Genomic DNA, 18,711 nt, shown 5'->3' with positions numbered 1-18,711 from the left:
ACAGAAAAAATGTATTCAGCTGAGCCCCAAAATTGTGAAGGAAATGAATCAGTGAAGCATAAGTGGCATATTTAATTACTATTCAGTGCGTTGCACGGAGACAATGATGGCTGCTGCGAGTCTCATGGCCGTCTATCAGACATGTAAGCAGACATTCACTTCTCAGCTATGATTTCAATTCAGCTTCCAAGTTGTACTTCTATGATTAAAAGAGTAATGTCCTCGTGAGAACAGAAGAATGAAGGCTGTCTTTATAAGTATTGATACTGACTTGATTTGACTCGCTTCACTTTTTAGGAGACCTTTATTTCAGAGTTAAGACAAGGTTAGAGGTTAAGCTGTAAAAGCAAGCAAAGTTTATCCAGTTATAACAAAACAGGCTCAACAGGGTGTCTCTCTGTGTCCAAACTGCAAGTAGAATCAGAAGCACAAGAGGAGCATCAAAGCATTCAAGGGCATAGCATGTGACACAGTATGTGACAGCTATTTCTATCCTTTCAGAGACCATGAGATGATCTGGCATTTCATGCCAATCACTTGTGACTAATTTCTTCTCCTTCATGTACCTTGTCTGTCAACTAGATTAAAAAGTCAGGGATTAGATGTAATTGGATTACAGTGAAGTGATTACTTAGACCTGATGGTGTAATCAGTTACAGTTACTGAAAGCAGAGTACATGTAAAAAATGAGGATACTTGCATTGTACAGTGGCTACCCAAATGGGAAAAACTAGATAAAGGATCAAATATTCACACTGCCCTTGTATGATTTTCTGTGGCTTTCTAGCTCTATAGCTAGCCCATCTTAATCATTACACAGTATTATTGTGAACTAATCAATATTTTTAATCAGTCACTTCTGATTAATGCCCTCCTTTGTGCACCCTGTTAGCCAGCGAGGCTGGGGGTCAGATGATATGTAAGAGGTACTGAGAAGCAATTTCTCATGCTTGTTACTCAAAGCAGTGATTTCAGATGTATTGGAAGGAATTTTAATGCCTGTAAAGGATGAATACACAGTTCATGCTCATGATGTTATTTAAATGTATATATGTGCTTAGCACCTGTGAAATTTTCATGTCTGCTGGGCTGACACAACGCACTCAAAAATCTGATGGATGCCCCATATATGAAAATGACAGCTATAGATTATGTGTCAGTGCAGATCTCTCATCAGCTGCCAGAAGCATATGTACGTGCATAGTGCATGTATTTCAAAATGCCTGTTTCATTTCCATCTACAGCCAGCGCCCCCTGATGACGAGGAGAATCTTCCAGTATGTGTTAAAATATATATATTTCATCTGATAATTAACAAATGTTGATTAATGAAATTCTCTCTATCCCACCTTTTGGTTTTATATCCCGCAGCACCATCTGTTTAACAGTAAAAACACATAAAATCACACAATATAAAACACATTTTTTTAAGGTAGTATAGACTTAAAACTGCATGACTCTCACTTATCCCTAATCACATTCACAGAGAATACCTGGCCTCCCAATAAGCTTAGAAGATTCAACTAACCTATATTAAAAAACAGTGTACATTTTTCAGGACTTTTTTTTCTCCAAGCTAACCATTTTTAAGATTGCCAACTTTTCTCACCGTTTACCTGACGCTCTTCTACAAAAATTGGCCAAACGCGAAGGTTGAGATTTTTTTTTAAGCGAGTCACGTGACCACAGTGCAGCTACAGCAGTTTTGATTGGTCCAAGGAGCAGCATGTTTTGGTGCTCTCTTCCGTCTTCCTAGCGGAATAGTAAATAGTAATTACAACGATAATAATTAAAGTAACACCAACATCTGCTGGGTCGGCCGGTCTTACGCACAAGGACTACAAATGGACGAGGACTACAAAAGCTCAGCTGCCGTCCGCCGGACTTTACACTCTAACAGAGTCGATCAGTAACCTACACAGTGATAAGGACTGTGTTTGAAATACCTGAAGCAGGAGCAGTCCCGCTGTGTTTTGTGTAACCTTTGTTCGGCGGAACAATTGTCATAATGGCTTTCCACCAACTTTGCACTTTTGAAACTTTTCAGCAGGTCTCGGGGCGCTACGGTTATGGAGAAAACTTCAGAGACGTGATCGAGCAGGAGTTCACGCGGATTAAAGGTAATGATTGTGCTCAGTCCTGAGCAGCAGCTGTAGTGACGGAACCGCTGGCTGTAAACCGTTGCTTCTCCTCTGTTGTAAACAGGGATAACATACCTGGATCATGCAGCAGCTACTTTGTATCCCGAGTCTGTGCTTAGGGACTACTGCCGGGACATTACAAGCAATCTGTACGGTGAGACAAGTCACATAAAATCCCACCAAGTGTTACTGCTATGTGGTTATTTTTCATTGAGCCATGAAATTTAAAAGCATCTTCTTTTTGTTTTTCCCCCCAATAGGAAACCCCCACAGCCACAACCCCAGCAGCAGACTCACACATGACACGGTGGACCGGGTCAGGTACAGGTAAAGTCTGTGCATGCTCTCAAAAGCCTTAATAATGGGCCAGCAACTCCTTCAGTTGGTACTTTGCTGGAATAAATGAGTGAAAACATTTTCTTACAGGGTATTGCAGCATTTTAACACCACCCCTGAGGAGTACTCTGTGATTTTCACTTCTGGTTGTACAGCCGCTCTTAAATTAGTGGCTGAGAGCTTTCCCTGGAGGTCGCACACAGAGAGCCAAGCAGGGAGTCACTTCTGCTACCTCACTGACAGCCATACCTCTGTAGTTGGCATGAGAGGACTGACTTCTAGCCGGGGGGTGGTTACCCAGCCTGTCTCCCCGCAGGAATTGGAAAACAGAGCAAAGGATGAAGCTCAAGTTGAAGATGTTATTTGCCAGACACCGCACCTCTTCTGCTACCCAGCACAGAGCAACTTCTCAGGGAGGAAGTATCCCCTTAGCCATGTGAAAGGCATCCAGGCGAGACGCCTTTACCCAGCGTGCGCCCACCAAGGCCGCTGGTTTGTGTTGCTCGATGCAGCCTCTTATGTCAGTTGTTCGCCTCTAAGCCTACAGGACTGCCCTGCTGATTTCATTCCCATCTCTTTCTACAAGATTTTTGGCTTCCCCACAGGTCTGGGGGCGCTTCTTGTCCGTAACGACGCAGCAGACATACTAAAAAAGACTTATTTCGGAGGAGGCACAGCAGCAGCTTACCTTTCCGGAGAAGATTATTATGTACAGGCGGCAAACATTTGTGACAGGTAAAACATTCTTACAGCCAATCGAACACCAGATAGTCTCTGAGAACCCACTGTTGTGAGCATCTGTATTCGAAACTCAATGTTTTCTCTCTCCCCGATAAAGATTTGAAGATGGCACTGTCTCCTTCTTGGACATCATTGGCTTAAATCACGCATTTGAAGCTCTTTACAGAATCACAGGTACTGTTGCCAGAGCATGGCGATTCATTCAATCTGTTGTTTAATAGCGAAATCACGATGCGTATGCGGGTTGTTTATAATCTGCCTCAGGTTAAAAACAACAGCCCTCAACCTTCGTTTATTTCTTTTTCCCTTCAGGGGGCATGCACAACATCCAGCAGCACACGTTCGGCCTGGCACGATACACTTACATGCTGCTGTCAAGTCTTTGCCATGGCAACGGGAGACCAGTGGCTCACATATACACCGAAGGCCAGTTTGACAGTCCAATCACACAGGGCGCAGTCCTGAACTTCAACCTAATGGATTCAAATGGACAGATAATTGGCTATTCGCAGGTGCATGTGGAAAACAGAATTTACTTCTATTTCATAAAAGTCTAATAATTGTGTATTTATGTAAAGGAGGTGAAATAATTTCTGTCACTCACAGGTCGACAGAATGGCCAACCTGTACAATATTCACGTGCGCACAGGTTGCTTCTGCAACACGGGGGCATGCCAGTCCTTCCTCGGGATCACCAATCAGCGGGTGAAGAGGAACCTGCAGGTGAGAGATGAAAGAATGAGAAAATTGTCAAAGTCTGTTAAGGGCACGCGTAGGTAGAATGAAACGTCTCTCTCTCTCTTTCTCTCTTCAAGGCCGGCCACGTCTGTGGAGACAACATCGACATAGTGGATGGCCAGCCGACCGGATCTGTTCGAGTGTCCTTCGGCTACATGTCAACATTTGAAGACTGTCAAAAGTTCCTGAACTTTGTGGCGGAGTGCTTCGTAGAGAAACCCGTCAGAATAGACCAAGAGAGGCTACAGGAGTTAAAAAGAGCTGCTGCAGCATCAGAGGACTCCAATGAATCTCCTTCAATCAAAATTACTAATGGAGAAGTATATAAAGGAGATGAAAAGAAGCCCACAGAAGCATCACTGAAGGGATTTCAACTGAGAGACTCAAACAGCCATGGGGAGGCTTATACTCTGACCAACATATACATCTATCCTATCAAATCTTGTGGAGCGTATGAGGTTTGAGAACAGCCCAGCCTTATCTCTCGTCTTTCTTTTCTAACCTTTTTCTCTCCTCCCCCTTCTTCCACTCTACCTGTTTTGATTTGACTCTGCTCTTCATGCAGGTCCACGACTGGCCGGTGGGCCCGCTGGGTTTACTGTATGACAGAGGCTGGATGGTGGTGAATGGAAACGGCGTTTGCCTGAGTCAGAAGAGAGAGCCACGTTTATGCCTCATTCGCCCGCAAGTCCACATTCGCTCCAACAAATTGCTCCTGCAGGCACCAGGTCAGACACTCAGTCCATGGCTCACTGGGAATACATTTTTAAAATATATATCTAAATTTCAGTTAGTCCGATTTTTGTGCTGTAAACTTCAACGAGGATTTTTGTTTTGTTTTTTCTTCAATCGCCCTACAGGGATGGATACCATTTCTGTTCCCCTGGAAAACAACAATCATTCGCACACGAGGGTGTGTCACAGTAAAGTTTGTGGTGACAGGTGAGCTGGCAGCATTTGAGACATCCGAAAAGCATGAGCTGCAGGAAATATTGTGACACATGTCATTTGTTCTTTGTTTTTCTCTCGTGTCAACGCTCTCCCTACCTGCGTCGTTCTTTATGCTACCCCTTCTTTGTGGATGGCATTATAAGGCCCTCCTCTCCCAGCTTCTTATGAAATTCCTGCTGCTTACCATTTTTAGGGGAAAACAAACAATAGAGCATTGGATGATATTAATCTCCTCTGACAGATCCCCACATGACGAGTCACAAGCTTAAAAAAAAAAGCCATTCACCCAGTGATTCTCCGATTAGATGTCGCAGCAAATAGTAAGCAGCATCAAAACTCTGTAGATTTCCCCCGGGGGTCTCCTGAATATAATCTTCCTCCTTCCCCAAGGGTGGAGACTGTCGACTGTGGGGATGAGGCTGCATCATGGCTTTCAGACTTCCTTGGACAGCCGTGCCGCCTGATAAAACAAAGGCCTGATTTCACCCGAGAAATGAAGAAAAGGCCGAGTGAAGGTACCAGTACAAGCGTTTCACCTGTTTTGCCTCGCCTTTCTCTGTTTACTCCAGATTTATGTGGAATACAGTACACGAGCAGTGTGACCTTGCATTCAGTAATGCTGGCAACATCTTTTTCTGTGACACTGCTTAAGAGCGTCAGATTGTAATCCAAAAGACTGTGAAAATGCTACGTATGCCAGGGATTCTCAGCCAAGGATGTGAATCCCTCATTTAGACTGGAACATGCGATTTGATTTTAAAAAATCACACCTACTGAGCAAACATTCACACCTGATTCCTTTTGCACTTCGCAATGTGTGAAAACTATTAATAAGGGAGCAGAAGACATGCCCCATTATGTTCATTTCATCCTCTATATTTTCTTTTTGGGCTCCACTAGAGTAGCTTTGGATGACTCACAGTTCAAAACAATCCTTATTTATCTTATACCTAGCTTGTGTGCACCACTCTGACACAAGCCATTTTAGCTAATTCACTCTCCCAGCCTTAAGCCAACTTTTTTCTGATTGGCTGTTCCATTGTAAACACAAGATATGTATATTTAAAGTGCTTATCTAAAAGTAGTGCATACCTGATGAATGAGTTAAATGTAACAACTCAGTGGCTTAAAACTGTGTACTTAAATTTTGTACAATAGTACAATGAAATTGTAGTACTGTCCCATGTCAGCGCTAATATAAAGGCAAGGAAAACACAATAAATAAATGCATAAAGTGCATCAAGTTCAGTTGTTATGGTTAATATGACTTTATAAAAGTGAACTTAATCTGAGTATGGAGATCCAGGATTTTAATGGAAAGCCTGTGCTACAAACTGGAGATGAGGGATTTGAAAGCCCTGGACATTTAGCGTCCAGGGAGAATCTAAGGCTAAGATTATACCAGGAAATACTTACTTATACTTTTGCATGTATGAAAAGGTCAGTTTGGGTCTGCATGGCGTAAATTTCCCCATCAGATGGTGAACTTGAGGCTCTGTGCAGACCTCAGAGTCACTCCCACTTTGTTATGAACAAATGGACTTGTGGCTGCTACCACTGGCCTGACTTATGCTCCTTGAAGAGGAATGCACACAAATCCAGACACCACAGTTCTTCTCATCGTACCACTTTGAAAGAGTATGATGAGAGGAGCCATGTGAAGTCGGTGCCCTTGTACTGCGGTGTCTTTTGAGCTTGTCTGAAACTACAGCAAATTAGGACATCTCAGCCTCGCCTGTGCAGATGCCAATCGTTCTTTGTTTTGAAATCTGCCTTTTGCGAGTCTCCAGATTATCCTTGCGTTTAGTATACATTTCTGACATCTTTCATTTCCCACACTCCACAGCTTTACAACTTTTTTTATTTGTATCCAAACTAAACAACAAGGCCAAGGGATGTAAGCACATAAAGGCCAAAAGCTGCCGTTCCCAGAGTGGCCTTGAGGCTTACTCCAAAAGTGAGTAAAACCCTGTAGACTCCAGTGTTATAAAGCCCAAATTTATACACATAAAAGCTGCAGAACATAATTTTGATCTCTATGGTCAGATCTCACTTAATAACAACAATACAACTATATGACAACTACACAGTGTGTGATTTTCTAAAAGACTCATCCATTTGGATACTAGGAAGGCTTTAAGTTGTAAGACATGGCTGCCTTGTTAGATGACACAGGACCCTTTATAAAGTGTATATATATATATATATATATATATATATATATATATATATATATATATTCTGTATAGTGCAGACTATCCAAAAAAATTGCATGTGCATAAAATAAAGTGCATTTGTGTTTTCCACCACTATAGTTTATGCAGCTTGCTAAATGAGCTTGCTAACCATAGTCAACTGATTAAAAAAAAATCAATAATAGCATTAATAAAGCTTAATAAAACAATGGCTGAATCCATCAGTTTATGGTCTAATCCAGTGTACAGTACCACTGCTGATTATGTTTTTAGGGATGTTATGATCTCAGGTTATTGTCCATTTTCTGTAGAGCACTAAGAAACTTGTTACAACTGTTTTCACAGCCTAAGTAAATTTCCTCATATCGAGTGAAATTTCACTCGAATCTTTAATATTTGTAAGTGTGTTAGGCCATAACTGGCAATTTGACAAATAAACACTCAGAGAGCAATTCTGCAGTCTAGAAAAACTAACTCTTGCTTCAGTAATAATATTTCTTGACAAGTTTTATTTACTAGACAACTTCTGTCATAATATTTAATCAATAGCTATTTCCTTTTAATTTAAAAAACAAAAATGTATTTATTGTGGTATAACCATCTCATTTTTTGTGGCTGCTCTTTCTCTGCTACAGTTTCTGCAGCTGTCACTTCCTTGTACATTCTCTGATATTTTTTTTAAGAATATTTCAAGGACACAGTGATAGAAGATTTCATCCGTGTAACCCAACAAAAATTTTTGTGTGTTGAATTGTGAGTGCGCATTTTAATGTGTGCCAAGATTCACTTACATTTTCCAAACGCTGTATTTCAGTAAAATCTCAATTACCAGACGTTTTTAAACGACAGTGTTAATGAAAATGTTTTCCTCAGCTCACTGTGCTAATATGAAGTTGTTCCCTTCTAGCTGCCACCTCCACATCGCTCTCCCTGGTAAATGAAGCTCAGTATCTCATGATCAACCGTGCCAGCGTGGAGCTCATTCAGAACCTAATGAGCAGCAGGTTTGAACACATGGCATGTTATTCAAAATACACATGGCTCCAGTGAAATATTCAGGATGCGTCGATGTCTGTACATTTGCATCACAGTGGGTCATTTACACAGCAAGGCAAACTAACATGCAATTTCCACATTTGCTTTCTCAGGCAGGACGATTCTGAGGGCGATCAGCTCCTTGACACACAGAGTGTCATTAGCCGCTTCCGGGCCAATTTAGTCATCGCTGGTGTCGAACCGTTTGAGGAGGATAATTGGTCACACTTGGTTATTGGCAGTACTCAATTCATGGTGAGCTGACACTTTGAGATAAATGATGAAATCTTCAACTGCGGATTTGTCCAAAATGAATATGCTCCCTCTGTGATTAACCTGAAGGTTGCAGGACATTGTGGAAGATGTCACATGGTTGGAATAGACCAAGACACAGGAAGCAAAACAAAAGAGCCGCTAATGTCTCTATCTGCTTACCGCAGCGGGAAGGTCAGTCAAAAGCAATTACTGCACCTTCATGTAGATGCTTTGTGTGGTTGTGTGTTTGTTTGTGTGTGTGTGGCAACTCAAACTCTCTGTTATTTTGTGATTTTTAGGTGACCTTTGGTGTTTACCTGACCCATCAGCTAACAGAGGGCTCCACCGCAGCAGGCAATGTCCTCTCTGTCGGTTCCCTCATACAGCCCAAGCCAAACAGTTCTTAAAGCAGTCGTCTGCAACATCCTCTTAATTTATTTCAGTGACATCTCTGGTCCTAAGAGGCCATTTCTCTGCTGTGCATCCTAAATATCACCTGTCAAACACTGACAGAGTTACTGGAGACGTTGCTCTTTTTCTTTGTATAACCTGAGTGGTCCTCTCAAGTGTCCTTTTCATGCCACATCATTCAGGCTTTCAGATTGTTGTGATGGAAAATGTATGACATTTGGGGGTTTTTTAATGTAAAGAAGATGTGAAATAAAAAAAACTGCTGTCACAACTTTGTTGTTGAGCAAATGCATTGCAAGGAGGGTTTTTTTTCTTTCTCATGGAAATGTGCACAATTACAAACCAATTCCAGAAAAGTTGGGATGCTGTGTAAAAGGTAAATAAAAAACAGAATGCAATCCCCGTCACTTTAAACCAACTTTGTCTTCAATGGCTGTTCCTTCCACAGAAAAGAAAAGAAAGTGGCTTGTGTTCACAGTCAGAGCTGAGTGCTTTAGATGACCACATTAATGGAGCCAAGAGTAGAAAAAAATGACTGAAAAGAATGTTTAGATCCCTATGAAGCCCCAGCTTTTGGCTCATAGAGCATACACCCACCTCATTATTTGAAACTTTGGCCGTGTATAATATGAGCATCCACCATCCTAGCAATTTTTCGTTTCAATAACTGTCATAAGCCTTTGAATCATGGAGTGTCCGTTTCTTCATCTCAGAGTCAACTTTCACTAAGACAGCAACTGCAGACTCCCAAATGCTCTTCAGAGAGGTGTGCTGGCTTAGTGACAATACACAGTGAACTACTTTGATGCATGCGTAATGATGTGCAGTAACAGCAGCCCGTGTCTTTATGTATTTTGATTCAGTTCAGTTGTATTTATACAGTGCCAGTCAACAACAACGACTTTCACTGCAAGAGCAAGGCTTGACCAGAGAACCCTACAACACAGCACAGAGAACTCTTACTCAGAGGTGGTTGTGCTCCAGCGTAGCTGAGGTAATCCTACAACTTAATACAAGGTGTGGATCACTTTAGGCCTCATTACATTTAGTCTCCTTCATCATCATTATCATTCATGTGATGCAGAGCTGGAAAATAGGCATATAGAAATAATGATAAAGTCAAAGTGCGCCAATAATTGTGCACGCTGTGTGGTTTCAATGTGTTATCTGATCCAGAACATGTCAAGCTTGATGCATTAATCCCAGCTTATATTAACCCTCCAGACAGTTCTTCGTGAAGGTTTTCCCCATGAAGGTTTTTAGTGCCATTTCCTCCCAAACACACCACTGATGTGACTGCTGCCAAAAATCTAAAACATATTTCTTGTAGTATAGAAACCTCCCAGACTGTCGGTGATCAGTAAATGCTCCCAAAGTGTGGTGTGGATTTGCTTGCAAATCTTTCTTTTTTCTTTTTTGCACCCTATATTTTATTTATCACATTTAAAGCATGTTGAATTATATTGTAAGTTCTACATAAATAAAGTTTAAATAGTTGATAATATTTTAGGCCAGTAATAATTTCATGTAATACAGACAGAATATGTGTATTTCCCAAGAAACAATAAGGTTAGATTTCTTGGACAGTAGAAATGAAAGAATCTTTTTTTTTTTTCCAATAACATTCAAATAAAATTCAAATATTTGTTTATTTATATTGTCCTTCAGAGGGGAAGACTCTTTTTGTAATTTTAAACTGGTCCTGAGCAGTAGCTCTCCAGGCTTCTCAATTTCAGTCCAGTACTTGTAGCTGGCCATTTTCAAAGGTTTTTTTTTTTTTTTTGTTAAGTCACTTAATGCTGATCTATGAATCATTCAAGCATTAAAATAAACTTACTCAAAGGATGGACTGGGGCTCTGTCTGCGCATAACTTAGCACACTTATCAAAGAACCAATTTTAAATTGTATCTTTTGGCACTTTATCACTAGCAGCCTGTATCATAACACATGATATGTTCTCATTGCTTTAGCTGAATCTACAAAAAATGCAAAACATAACACTGTTTGACAGACATAAAATAATGTTTTTGCACCAGCAATGAGATTCTCTAAGGGCTCTTAGCTGAAAACAATTTACATGGTGTTCAGCATGCTATTAAATAAATCTTACAATACTGGACAAGTGTGGGGCAAAAGAAGAAGTGTAAGGTCTAAAATACTGGATCAGAAAATCATGTCCTCATGAAACACATAAAACTTCAGCAAAGACCTGACACAGAACCTGAAAGATGCTTCTGGCCCTTCAGTTGATCAATGAAAAATGCTCTCAGTGGAAGGCTGGCAGGCAAGTAGCCATTCTTAATGATGGGAAACAGGGAGGAAAGGCTGAGGTGCGTCAAATTACACAAGAAGCATGTCTTATGGAGTGAGGAATCCACATTTTAAATTATTGGTTCAATTAGTCATCAATATGTGCACAAGAGGTAAAGAGAGAGGGATAACAGTTAATGTCTACAGCCCTAAATCTCTGCAGTGTTTTGGGGCTGCATTTCAGTCAGTAATGTTGGGGAACTTCAGGTAGCCTGGAGAAGTATTCTCCAGGCTACCTGATAAGTATTACTTACATAATACTTAATTTTAGGAAATATTTTGCCCAGACTCTCCTTTAAATGCTTTTTTTAGTAGATAGTGAAAGAACTGAGACTTTTCTATCATTTAGTTGTTTATCTATCACTTAGTTACTTTATGGTTGTAGTGAATGGCCATGACACAGGTTTTTATTAGGAGGAAAAGCTTTTAAAAAAAAAATCCAAGATTCATGCCCCTGTTGACATTTTCCAAAGCCTTGCAGAGAGCCAGACTGGACTCTTGCTTCTGACCCCGGACCTGATGTTTGACACCCCTTGCCACAGACCACAGAGCTGTCTAGATTGCTGTCTTAATGTGCTTTGTGGCGTAAACGTGTGCTACCTTAACAGTCTGTGGCACCGCCCTTTCACCGCGAATTAAACTTCAGGTCTTTGAACGGACTTCGGTCAAACTTTGTTGAAGTTCCTTGCGAGTCATACAACTGTCCCAGACGTTTAGCTGTATAGATAAAGTCTCTTTTTGGTCATTATAATTGACATTAAATAATGAAGAGAAGGGACGTTAAACAGAATGAGCCATCCTCCGACCGCGGGGTACAGCGGACTTCCAAATCCAAGAAGAAGGAGGGGACACGGTCACCACAGTGAGTTAGCTAGCTTACCTTACTGCGTTAGCTTTTACCTTTTAACGGCTAGTGGAATTAAAAGTTGTACTTCGAGTCTGCACCAAGACAGTTTTCGCGTGTAGTTTATTATTCCGTTTGCTATACGTTTGTAAGCGCATGACAGGCATTTTACTACATGACGCTATATGGTGTTACTACTACAAGCACACTTTTACTAGACCATAATAGAGTTGATAGGTCGTTAGCTAGCTAAATGGACATTGAAGCATTGAGCAAACGCATTTAGCGAAGACAACAATATCAAAACTCATAAAGGGCATTGTTGTAAACATTTGAAAATATGTCTTGCATAATGGTCATATGTTGAAATTCTAACGGACTACAGAACAATGCGATAACTAGTGGAGCAATACAAGTGAGTCATTTTCCCAAAGTACAGGAATTCCTGTAAGTGTTGTTGAAAACTAAACTGTGTGAGGGACTGGAAGTGTCTTGAAAATGTTAAAAATATAACATCACTAACAGACGCGTCTTCTACAGAGCGACTGCCCAGTAAAACAAAGGTTGCATTGCGTCACCCTGCAAAGAATGGCAGCCCGACTATAAACAGGAAAAAGAGAGGTGATTCATTAAAAATCTGCAGTGAACTTTATTTTTTCAGAAAAGATTTGAATAATAAATTCAAGGAGTTAACTTTAGATAGTGATGGCTTGTGGAACAAGTGACCTCCTAGATGTTTCCCCCGAGCAGTACAGAGAGATCAGTCTTTGACTAAAAGGGCTCTTCTGGCTGATTAAAGTGTTAATGGAAGGGGTGGGATGTATTGTCCATTAATTGGCAATAGTCTGAGTAGCATCCTTTTTTCCGCTGTTGCCTCCAGGGAGTCCAGACTGACTCCAATGACAGCCTGCCGTCTTGATTAGATCGTTCAGTTCTTCTCTCCCATATTAATGTTTCTATATTAATGCTGCATCCACAGACTGATAGGACATGTGGAGAGCTGCTTGGTGCACACCAGTGGGAATAAGTGAGCATTTCCAAGTACATCTGCTCAACCTGGTCCACAGTCCCTTCAGTGTGTCTCTGAGGGAGATTTTATTTATGTATGTATTTATTTATTTATTTATTTTTATTTTTTTTTTTGGGGGGGGGGGGGGGGGGGGGGGGGGCTATTTGTTTCTCAGATCTTGCCTGAATAGAGCTGCAGGTGGCTTCTTTTTGCACCACTCAACAAAGTCATTCACCACACCCCCGTCCTCCTCTCCCCTCACTTGATGCTTCTCACATTTGCTGAGTCATTCAAACTGTCTGCAGGGATGCAGCTGAATTTAGATGTCATGAAGAGGAGAAGTGGGAGCCAAACTTTTTAGTGTTGCTGTAGTGTTGATTTGGTGTTTTAACACAGATTGGACAGTTAGGGGTAGGCAGAATAAAGTCATCAGAAGTTTATAATAATTTTTGGATAAAGAGAGAAAGTTGGTGTCACTGCAAACAGGAATGGCCTAGTCTACTGAAATTGTACGCCTCCAGACTGTTTTATACCTTTTGTAAATGCTTTCATGTTTATATGACTGATGCAAAAACAGTGAGTCATGTTCATGGAGATTTTGCACCCCTTGAGTCACTTGCCAGTGTTTTCCCACTCTGTTTGTACACAGTGTTAAGTCTCAGGTGAACATACTGAAAACCTGCGTATGCCTATTTTCTTTTACACAAAGACAGTGGAACAAGAATCAATCGAGGAATAGTTGGAGAATCTGTCCGATAAGCAGAATTGCCAATCAATAAGATCTTATCAATATCCATCCTTAGTCTCCAGTCACATTGTTTTTATTTCTGTCTTTTTTCTGTCTCCTTATAGGTCCCAAGGGTGGCTAAAAAAGGGCTTATTGGCCCTCTTTGTTATCTTGGTTGTGGTGCCTTTCTCGGTGAAAATGCTCCCAGAATTAATTCAGCACTTTGTTTACACACACAGAAGTATGTGAAAATCCAGTTTGCCGCTTGGATGTACTGTAAATCCTTAGCTTGCTACTCAGAAAAAAAAGCACCTCTCTTTTTTCCTGTTTATAGTCAGCCTGCCATTCTTTGTTGACCTCAGCCGACCTGCTGATTTCTCCCTTAATCACACCATCAACATGTACTTAACATCAGAGGAAGGAATTTCCCTCGGCGTATGGTGAGCATAAGCTAAGTTAAACTTTTTTCTTTTCTTTTTTTTTCCTAGCATAGCTTTTAAAATCCTAAGACTAAAGGACAGCACTTGTTTTTTAATGATCCAGTTGTTGGTTGTATTTCTAAGCAGTGCATTGTTTTGACCGTCAAAGGCACACTGTCCCTGAAAGTCAGTGGAAGGAGGCACAGGGGAAAGACTTGGCGTGGTACCAAAACACTTTAAGCGATGGAAGTCCAGTTTTCATATATCTTCATGGAAACACAGGCACGAGGTATTATAAATAATGCATTTGTATTACAGCTGCAGATACAAAGAGTAGAGGTTCCACACTTTGGAAAAAATACCAATTTTTTGGCTCTGTGGCTTTTTTTTTTTATGAATCCAACAGGGCAGCTCCTCATCGGGTGGGAGTTGCAAAAGTGAGTGATCACAAATACAAACATATTAATCTTTTAAAAGGTCTTTGTGGCCATTCTGATGACAAATAAGTGTTATGTGTCAACAGATATTGAGTGCTCTTGGTTACCATGTCCTGGTGCCTGACTACAGAGGTTGGTACAAATGAAGATTTATGACTCTTATTTAAACATATTTTCTATTTCAGTGCTTTTTTGCCTTAGTATTGATTGTAAAGCAAAACCTTCTCACATTGATTTAATATCATTTGCAGATATATAATCACTGTGAACTAATTTTGTTGCGCTTGATGAGTTGTTTGTTGTAAGGCAGTCAAAAGAGATCAGTTCAGCTTCAGGTCAGTGTCTGATGAGGGTTTTCCTCTAAGTGACTGCCACCTTGTGGCTGCTTTGCTCTCAGCTCTCTGACGTGACCGTGAATAGCAAATGATGTGACAATCTCTGGCAGGTTTTGGAGATTCCACCGGAGAGCCAACTGAAGCCGGTCTGACCACTGATGCCCTCTGCGTGTACAACTGGGTCAAAGAACGCAGCGGAAACAGCCTTGTCGTTATCTGGGGACATTCTCTTGGCACTGGGTCAGTAAGGAAAGACTCCTGATGTGCAGCATTTTGGAAACCTTTACACACTCCCAAAAAATGTTTGGAATACTTGTCACATCCTCCTCCTTTTAAAATATTGAAGTAATAATCTGCAACAGTCAAGAGCTATTCTAAATTTCATTATCGAATTGGACAGAAAGCAATAATGCCATTCGACTGTAAAAAGTAAAATTTGCTTGTTGGGGCAAAAAAGTCCTGCATAGGCTGCAAAGTTGGATTTCTACTATAAAACCTGATAGAAGCAGCTGGATGGCGTTGGTACAGTTCTTTTTACTTCAGGCTTAGGATAAACTGCTGGTGCAAAGGAAGGGATAAACTAGTAAATGATTTAGCTGATCTTAACCAGGACCCATCAGCTGAACAACTGAAGGTAAATGATGAGAAGCCATAGCATTTTTAGTTCTACCAACTCTTCCAGGCTGGTTTTATATGCAAAAATGATGAACAGGAACAGGAGGCTAATAACATTAATGAGCAAAGTTAACAGTTGTCAAAGAAAACATCTTAAAAATACATAATTTCCTGGTGCTTAGGCCTGGCAGGAGGGTAATTTAAATCTGGAATAATTCATCAGCAACTGTGTGGTAATGATGGCAGATAGTTCATAGCCCAGCTCGGCACCGGAAAGATCCCTGTTTGGAAGTACTTCAGATTTTTGTCACTAGGCAGCAAATTATGGAACCTTACCTGTACTGACTGACTGAATAGAAACGGAGGAAGCCTTATGAATAGGCAAGTGATAAACGCTTTATGCAACGCAGATCCCTCATGAATTGAATATTTCCCGTTTCATATTGAGAAATAGTTTTTCTGTCTTTTTCCAGGTGGAGATAATTCGGTGCTTAATGTCTATTTTTTATGTTAACCTAATTTTTTTGTTCATTTTCTAATATCTAGGTATTTTTTTTAAAAGACGTGTTCATTTTGAAATGAATGTAGTTGCACATTTAGCTGTTTTTCATTGTATTGGTTCACCCTTGTAATGCTCAAAACAAGATACCTCGAACCAGTTTGCATTTCTTTAAAAAAACATAATCAAATTGGATTTGGTTGAAATTAGTGGACAGCTGTAATGAATCTGGCAACATCGATGAGATGAGAAGGTGACGTAGTGGATAAACTGAAAATGCTATTCTGTATTTCCGTGCAGAGTGGCTACTAACACTGCAGACAAACTTCTGGAGCAGGGTAGGTTTTGCTACTAATGAATCAAGCAAATAGAAGTAATGCCTGATTTAAACTTCTGCGAGGAATCTTTGCAGGGCCTACGACTCAACCTTTGTCCCCACATTTATTTTTGTGCCCTGCATTCTGTTCAATAATTAATGGTTACCACGTGGTAACCATTAATTACTGAGTCCTTATGTTGATGCTAGGATTATTTTTTCCTTATACTGAGGTGATGATTGTTATTATCTCACTGATAAATTCAAAGACTGCAGTGAAAAGCAGCACAGGAGGAATCCAATATATAACCCAATATCTGCGGCTACATCGACCCGACGTGTTAGCTGCGTTTCTTAAAAGGTGCACGTCAGGTTGCGTCGTAGGCTATGATGTAAAGTTCCAGCTGAAGCATAAATTGGGCATAAGAGCACATGAGCTCAACATAGTGATTGTTTCCCGTTCTTTTCAGGAGTGGTGTTTGATGGGGTGATCCTTGAAGGCGCATTCAATACTGTTCGGCAAAATATTCCTCCATTTAACCCTTTTGCTTGGGTATGCTCGTCTAACCTACCACTTTTAGTGTTTGCTGTATTTATTTCATGTGACTGTGTTACTGCATCACAACAGACTTTACAATGACTTTTTTCTTTGTGTTTAAAGCGTTACTGGAAATTTCCAGGCCTTGGTTACATATACCGAGCACCATGGGAGGATTATAAGTTTGTCTTTCCTACTGAAGAAAAGTAAGTTGGTTATGTACATAGAGTAGTGAAATATTAAGAGATATGTAATACGTTAATAAGCTAAAAATGTTATTACTAGAAAAATGCTGTGATTTGATATAGCTCTGTTATTCTGCAGTTTGAAGAAAATGAGAAGCCCCGTACTTTTCCTTCATTCTGAGGATGATCACTTGGTTCCCATTGAGGTTGCTCAGCAGGTATCAGTGGCACAGACAGCTGCTTGTCATTTAAAGTAAACTGAGTCAGTGTTTTCATTAGAGCTGTAAGTAATTAATGTCTCTTCTAGGAACATTTTTGTTTTAGGTAAACTGAAATTCCTTCTCTTTACTCCCCCAGACATACGAGGTGGCAGCGCGTGCCCAGAATACAGAGAGAGTCAAGCTGGTGACATTTGAAGGGTCTCTGGGATATCTGCACAACGGCTTATACAGAGACCCCCGTCTGCCTGAAATCGTAAAGTGAGAAAACAACACACTAATCGTGCTCGTAGTGATTACACCAAATCTGTTTCATTTCCACAACATGTGTACTGTGTTCCCTCGTGTCTCTTCTACAGGAGGTTTGTGCAGTCTTTGTAATGCTGGAAAGATGTCTGAAGCAGAAAGGCCTCGTCATACTTCACATGGAGACCACTGATTTAATGAGTTGCTTTACTTATTTTGCAAAAAAAAGCGATTTACTGAAAGATCTTAATGAATTCTAAACACTGTAAATTGAATGAGTTTAACGTTTTTAATGAACTGAAAGAATTTTTGAAGCTTTTATAAGATTGTGTTTCTAAATGAGTTGCAGCTTTAGGATTGTTAACTGCTGATTTTTGTGATTGTAAATAGGAAATGGAAATGTGAGACATTACCACACAAGTGATAACTTGTGTTATCTTCTGTTATCACAAGTGTCGTTAAAGGAAAAAAAAAAGGAGATGAAGACAGAAATCCTGAGTTACATCGTCTAAACCACAGAATATGTAGAGCATACAGATAAGTTTTTGAGAATTTCATTTTTATGTCTGTCTTGTTAAAAACACCTACAAGATGGGACCTCTGAAGACTCCTATAGCTATAGTTCAACATGTATGATATCCACAAAGGTGTTAAAAAATCTGCTTATATTAAATGATTTCTTCCACTGTAAGGAAATACAAGGAATGAAACACAAGGAAATGGTATATTTATCATTGCATTAATTAAAGTGATGTTGACTGACTGAACCAAGCCCTCGTTGTAAATTATGGTAATGTCATCTGCTGTGCAGTTTCACCCAAGTAGGGGGCAGTAAATGAGAAACGGGGTAACTTTCAGTTAAAGTTGATATTTGTATACATTTATGTAGAATATTGTAAAACTAATTTTCATTTTGAAGCGTCAGAATCTGACTCAGACAGTTGTACATATTAAATAACACCATAGAGCATTTAAGTAGTCAAGGAAGACGAGTGTCTGTTTGAGAATACAGTCAGCCTACCTTGAGCTGAACTGTGTCCTTAAAGATAAATGTAGTCAAAGTGCATTGGAACTTTTAAGTTACAGTCTTAAACTCAGGTTTAACTTATCAGCTTTATCCAAAGAATAACCTAGAACTGCAATCCAAACAAGTAGGACATTTAGAGGTTGTTGTGCTTGCTTAAAATTGCGCGTTATCGTGGCTCAGAC

The 18,711-nt window shown here is 40.2% G+C and overlaps 2 protein-coding genes across 3 annotated transcripts; both read left to right on the top strand.

Moving 5' to 3' along the window:
• The first annotated feature begins 1,732 nt into the window (after positions 1-1,732).
• mocos (molybdenum cofactor sulfurase) lies at positions 1,733-9,130 on the top strand. Its single transcript, XM_063491504.1, has 15 exons — positions 1,733-2,120; positions 2,206-2,295; positions 2,402-2,468; positions 2,568-3,212; positions 3,316-3,392; positions 3,531-3,730; positions 3,825-3,941; positions 4,034-4,414; positions 4,522-4,684; positions 4,817-4,898; positions 5,298-5,422; positions 8,010-8,106; positions 8,251-8,392; positions 8,480-8,584; positions 8,692-9,130. The coding sequence occupies exons 1-15, from the start codon at positions 2,009-2,011 to the stop codon at positions 8,797-8,799; spliced, it is 2,511 nt and encodes an 836-aa protein (XP_063347574.1). The 5' UTR covers positions 1,733-2,008; the 3' UTR covers positions 8,800-9,130.
• Positions 9,131-11,712: 2,582 nt separating this feature from the next.
• Positions 11,713-18,257, top strand: si:ch211-117n7.7 (Monoacylglycerol lipase ABHD12-like). Of its 2 annotated transcripts, none has more exons than XM_063491557.1 (13): positions 11,713-11,976; positions 13,820-13,935; positions 14,029-14,134; positions 14,283-14,402; positions 14,520-14,550; positions 14,637-14,682; positions 14,996-15,125; positions 16,300-16,337; positions 16,786-16,868; positions 16,977-17,059; positions 17,178-17,256; positions 17,396-17,517; positions 17,616-18,257. In XM_063491557.1, the coding sequence occupies exons 1-13, from the start codon at positions 11,879-11,881 to the stop codon at positions 17,635-17,637; spliced, it is 1,074 nt and encodes a 357-aa protein (XP_063347627.1). In that variant the 5' UTR covers positions 11,713-11,878; the 3' UTR covers positions 17,638-18,257. The 2 variants fall into 2 exon arrangements, with proteins under 2 accessions (XP_063347627.1, XP_063347628.1); XM_063491558.1 differs by lacking the exon at positions 11,713-11,976 and adding an exon at positions 12,514-12,579.
• The last annotated feature ends 454 nt before the right edge of the window (positions 18,258-18,711 follow it).

Source organism: Pelmatolapia mariae, linkage group LG13, assembly GCF_036321145.2.
Source record: "Pelmatolapia mariae isolate MD_Pm_ZW linkage group LG13, Pm_UMD_F_2, whole genome shotgun sequence".
Lineage (NCBI taxonomy): Eukaryota > Metazoa > Chordata > Actinopteri > Cichliformes > Cichlidae > Pelmatolapia > Pelmatolapia mariae.
This window is presented reverse-complemented; position numbering and strand designations above follow the sequence as displayed.

Coding starts and splice junctions, on each gene's coding strand:
- mocos (XM_063491504.1), top strand. CDS start 2,009: ATGGCTTTCCACCAACTTTGCACTTTTGAAACTTTTCAGCAGGTCTCG. Junction 3,393..3,530: donor AGCTCTTTACAGAATCACAG/GTACTGTTGCCA, acceptor TTTTCCCTTCAG/GGGGCATGCACAACATCCAG. Junction 4,415..4,521: donor AATCTTGTGGAGCGTATGAG/GTTTGAGAACAG, acceptor CTCTTCATGCAG/GTCCACGACTGGCCGGTGGG.
- si:ch211-117n7.7 (XM_063491557.1), top strand. CDS start 11,879: ATGAAGAGAAGGGACGTTAAACAGAATGAGCCATCCTCCGACCGCGGG. Junction 13,936..14,028: donor CTTTGTTTACACACACAGAA/GTATGTGAAAAT, acceptor TCCTGTTTATAG/TCAGCCTGCCATTCTTTGTT. Junction 14,551..14,636: donor ATCGGGTGGGAGTTGCAAAA/GTGAGTGATCAC, acceptor ATGTGTCAACAG/ATATTGAGTGCTCTTGGTTA.